This window comes from Primulina huaijiensis, chromosome 16 (genome assembly GCF_012295235.1).
Source record: "Primulina huaijiensis isolate GDHJ02 chromosome 16, ASM1229523v2, whole genome shotgun sequence".
NCBI classification, from domain to species: domain Eukaryota; kingdom Viridiplantae; phylum Streptophyta; class Magnoliopsida; order Lamiales; family Gesneriaceae; genus Primulina; species Primulina huaijiensis.
In genome coordinates this window covers 13,089,178-13,093,815 of record NC_133321.1, presented here as the reverse complement: position 1 = coordinate 13,093,815, position 4,638 = coordinate 13,089,178, and the positions used below count along the sequence as shown (strand labels likewise).

The following is a 4,638-nucleotide window of genomic DNA, read 5'->3' as shown; positions in this document are numbered from 1 at the left end:
TAGTCACATGAACATGATCAAACTCATGATTATCGATATGATCTTCTTCTTCTATGTATAGTGTCATCATCTTACTCTTCTCTTGCTTCCATCGTCATTGTAACAACTATCATCTTCCTCTTCTAGCTAATGGCACAAGCATTATCATAATCGTTACGGTCCTCATCGTCACCATTATACAGGTTAAATAACATATATAAAATAATTTTAAAGGTTNGTGAGCCCCATACTAATTTATGTATGCTAATTTTATTATGAAACAATTGCCAAATAATTAGGGACCTCAAATGGGAAAGGGAGGGGATAAAAGAAAACAAACGTGGCACTGAGAGAAACAACAGCCTCCATTCAGTTGAATGGCCCTGTCCTTTATTCCGACATCGTCCACCTCACTCCTCCGCCGTCCTCCGCCGCGGCTCCGTTCGGAAAATCATGTACCCTTTTCGCGTATTAAAGCATCATGGCAGGAGGTGCATACATCTCTGTGAATATAAGCAAAGATTAAGCAACTGGTTTTAGAATTTTTTTTTTTTTTTGTGCCTAGTTTAATCAATCATTTATATATTACTGTTAAAGGTTGCTGGCGTTATGGTTTTCTCGGCGATTCCATTCACAGCTGTGAAAGCGATTGCCAACAGTCCTCTCGGGGAGGCACTCCAGAGGCAGATGGAGCAGAAGAAGAAGCTTTATGTAGAGAATTCTTCCAAGTTTAAGGCACTTGCGGAAAAGGCAAGAGAGGAGAGGTCATCCAAGTCCTTACAACTCTCGATTTCTGTAATAGTTGTTTTTTTTTTCTTTTTATGATTGATTTTCTACAGCAAACTTGTGTAGTGAGATCAAATTAATTAAATCCGTAGATCTGTCTAGAGGATTGATGGTTTGCTTGTAGCGAGCTTAGACTTACTAATTTTTGGTCTTGTTTCGTCTTCTCTAAAGATTTATGTACAATAGGTATAGTGAAGCCATTTCCATTTAAAAGATATGAGTCTGGAAGCCTAATGCATATTGGATTTGTTTTTATGCTTAAAGCCATTGGCAACAAAGAGGGGGATGTGGAGTCTCTAACTAAGATGTCTGGTTCGTTTCTTCAAATTTATGTTCTTTGGAAGGAGATGGTTGTTTTTGCTACAATTATGGTGAGCGGAACACTGAGTTCCCTAAGTTCACTATATATAATGCCATGGGCAACGGGTTTTGATATAATAGAACAGTTGGTTCTTGGACCAATTTACAGGAAACATATTTATGCGGAAAGATCTTAAAGGTAGTAAAAGGGGAACTTCAACTTTATTTAATCTCCTTGTCCAGGACAACGCCTTGTAGCCTGGAGACCTGTGGATGATTAAATTGACATGCAAAATGTATCATGAGTAATCAATCTATTAGCATTAAGAATGCCAGTGTTTGCATTCTTATGAATTTAGTGTCTGTAATATTAAGAGAACAACAATTCTGAATCAGCTAAATTGTTGTTGATTTGCATATCAATGGAACAGCTTCATTTCATTTGGAATATCAACTACCTGTAGTTACTAAACATGTTCAATGAGATTTCTTTCATTGGCCTTAACCAAGTCAGCTAGCTCATCTTCTGAAAACTGAATATCTAATTTTCCAGTATGTGGTATGGTGAGGATCGTCCTCGCTGGCTCGGTCCCATATCATATAAGTATCCTGCCCATCTCACTGGTGAACTACCTGGGGACTATGGTTTTGATATTGCAGGTTTGAGCCAGGATCCTGTGGCCTTGCAGAAATATTTCAAGTGAGTGCTCTGCATGTATAAGTATTTTGTGACTGATAACAATATCCTTTTGATTGACAAAAAAGGTACATCGTAAACATCCCTTTTCCTCGGGATCAACAAATAATTTCCCACTCCAAAACTTTGATCGTTTATTAGAACGATGATCAGCCTCTTCAAACAAGTTCCTACTGTCACTCATTTATGAAAGTCTCCATATTTTTGTAGTTTTGAGGTACTCCATGCTAGGTGGGCTATGCTTGCTGCCCTTGGTGTTATCATTCCAGAAATATTGGACCTTTTAGGAGCGTTCCAATTTGTTGAACCTGTTTGGTGGCGAGTGGGCTATTCGAAGCTTAAGGTTAGTGTCTGCTTCTAGTTAGAGATTCAGTAGGCAAGTGTAGATCCTTTTTCACTCTAAGTACAATTATTATTTCTGTGGCTGAGAGGTTATTTTAATGTTTCAAAGAAGTCTTTATCTAAATATGAAGAAGTCTTGACCTTACACTCTCTCTTTAATCTCGGGTTGCCTCACGTCGTCCTTCCTTTCATGTATTCATTGGCCGACTTGGTCGTTGGACCTGCACGAACTGGAACTTCTCTATACCTCAAACATATAACTCCCGCAAACAAAAGAACTACCTTGAAGGCACATATACAAGCTTGGAGCCAGTGTGAGAACTACATGTTTGTGTCATGGGGTCATAAAATTTTCCTTAAATTTGAACAAAAAAAGATTATTTATGGTTTCTCTTGAGCATTAAAAATACATTTAACGTATAATTTTTTTATGGATATTAGATTATATAATGTTATGGACACTAACATATGATTTCACGATCTCTTGTAAAGTAGCAAAAAAATTTTAAAGTAGGTCTCTTGCGAGACGGTCTCATTTATCTTTATTCGTGAGACAGGTCAACTCTGCTCATATTTATAATAAAAAATAATATTTTTGGCATAAAAAGTAATATTTTTTTATGAGTGACTTAAATAGAATATTCGTCTTACAAAATTGACCTGTGATAACGTCTCACAGGAGTTTTTGTGTTTTTATTTATTAGATTCGGTAAACCAGTTCTTGAAACAAGTAGTGAAGCCTTAAATTCTCTCAACTATACTGGCCCGTGAGCTTTTTGTGCAATAATTTTTTCATTCCTTTTAATCTTTCACCAGGGTGATACACTAGACTACCTCGGCATCCCAGGTCTTCATGTGGCTGGAAGTCAAGGAGTGGTCATCATCGCGATCTGTCAAGCCCTTCTAATGGTAAATTGTTCTTCTCCACTACAATTTAAACTAATTTTATACCTTGGACTTGAGGATTCATAATTCCCCACTTTTGTGTGAAACTCTAGAAATTTGAACCTACATGGCACTTTTTGTATTGGATAGAATGTGTAGCAGTTGCCAACCCACAAGGTTCATGATAGAAGTTGAAGGACAAATTGTTTTCTTATTGCATCTTTTTTCCTCTTGGCTACAGGTTGGACCAGAATATGCACGATATTGTGGTATTGAGGCTCTCGAGCCTTTGGGAATTTATTTGCCTGGAGACATTAATTATCCTGGAGGCATATTATTCGACCCCTTGAATCTTTCCAAGGATCCATTTGCTTTCGAGGAACTGAAGGTGAAAGAGATCAAGAATGGACGCTTAGCTATGGTTGCCTGGTTAGGTTTTTATGCTCAGGCAGCTGTGACAGGTAAAGGTCCTGTTCAGAATCTTCTTGATCACATCTCAGATCCCTTCCAGAATAATTTGATTTCAACTCTGAAATCTCTTGTGACATAAACATAAACGAGAAATGTAAATTCTATATGTAAATGTCTTCAATATCTGAAACTCAGATTCCACACATGTTAGCATAACTTTTGTAGGTTGATCTCGAACAGCTTTTATAGGGAGGGCCACTTTTGTGCTGGAATCTGTTGTAGAATGGTTAGTCTCCGGGCCAAGAATTTAAACCGGAATGTCCCTCCATGCTTGTGCACATTCCGAGTCTGGATTCAGAATTTTTCCGAAATTGATCGAAACGACAGCATATGTGTGTTAAAATATATTAACTTCTATGAAACACAACAAAATAGGTTTAAAATTGAACCAGAGGTGTAATAGCGAGCCTCAACCTTCAAACAAGATGGATAACATATTTTTCCATACATCATGTAACAAGGACAACATGTTTGGATAAAGTTATTGGGAGTTTCATGAATTTCAGTAACAAAGCTCATTTGGATGGTGAGATTCCATGTTAATGAATCAGCCACATTTCAAAGTGTAAGTACAAAGCTACAATGTCAGCAAGAGATTGTGTAGAATACCAAATATATGAAGATCAATGTTAGAATATTGTTGTATCAGTTGAGTCAATATTTGAGTATGCTGATTCTCAAGATTATAAGGACAAACATCACCATTTAGTGATCATTCCGGTATTCTTATTCAATATAATGGGACATTTCAGGATTTAACAAGCTGTAGAGGAAATTAAAAAATGTATACTTTGATCACAATTCCTATTGAGATTTAGGGATTTATTTTGTTGCATCGGTTCTTATATGTCGTTTATATTTCGTACCATTTTTGAATTGTTTTTAGGCTTGATCGAAGTGTGGAAAAAGATATAAAATGGAAAAGAAATACAACCAAAATGCGTGCCTACCGTCCCTCTTAGTGTGCCTATATAGAATGTGCAAAATGGGAAAAGACATAGCTTAGGTTTCATGCCCTTTTATGTGAAAATTTTCCATATTTTGACGCAGAATTATTTTTAAAGTTATATTTGGGCTCTATTTTTGTAGATTTCTTGGAAGAAAATACAAGGTTTCAAGGACTCTTTCTATTGAAAATTATAAATAGAAGCCTTGGATAATTCTTGAAATACTTTTTC

At 36.5% G+C, this 4,638-nt stretch overlaps 1 protein-coding gene across 2 annotated transcripts; it reads left to right on the top strand.

The window, feature by feature from the left end:
- The first annotated feature begins 266 nt into the window (after positions 1-266).
- LOC140961937 (chlorophyll a-b binding protein 7, chloroplastic) lies at positions 267-3,662 on the top strand. Of its 2 annotated transcripts, XM_073420734.1 has the most exons (7): positions 267-470; positions 577-743; positions 1,619-1,765; positions 1,973-2,105; positions 2,921-3,013; positions 3,231-3,450; positions 3,626-3,662. In XM_073420734.1, the coding sequence occupies exons 1-7, from the start codon at positions 357-359 to the stop codon at positions 3,628-3,630; spliced, it is 879 nt and encodes a 292-aa protein (XP_073276835.1). In that variant the 5' UTR covers positions 267-356; the 3' UTR covers positions 3,631-3,662. The 2 variants fall into 2 exon arrangements, with proteins under 2 accessions (XP_073276835.1, XP_073276833.1); XM_073420732.1 differs by having other exon boundaries at positions 3,231-3,662.
- The last annotated feature ends 976 nt before the right edge of the window (positions 3,663-4,638 follow it).

Coding starts and splice junctions, on each gene's coding strand:
- LOC140961937 (XM_073420732.1), top strand. CDS start 357: ATGGCCCTGTCCTTTATTCCGACATCGTCCACCTCACTCCTCCGCCGT. Junction 2,106..2,920: donor TGGGCTATTCGAAGCTTAAG/GTTAGTGTCTGC, acceptor ATCTTTCACCAG/GGTGATACACTAGACTACCT. Junction 3,014..3,230: donor TCTGTCAAGCCCTTCTAATG/GTAAATTGTTCT, acceptor TCTTGGCTACAG/GTTGGACCAGAATATGCACG.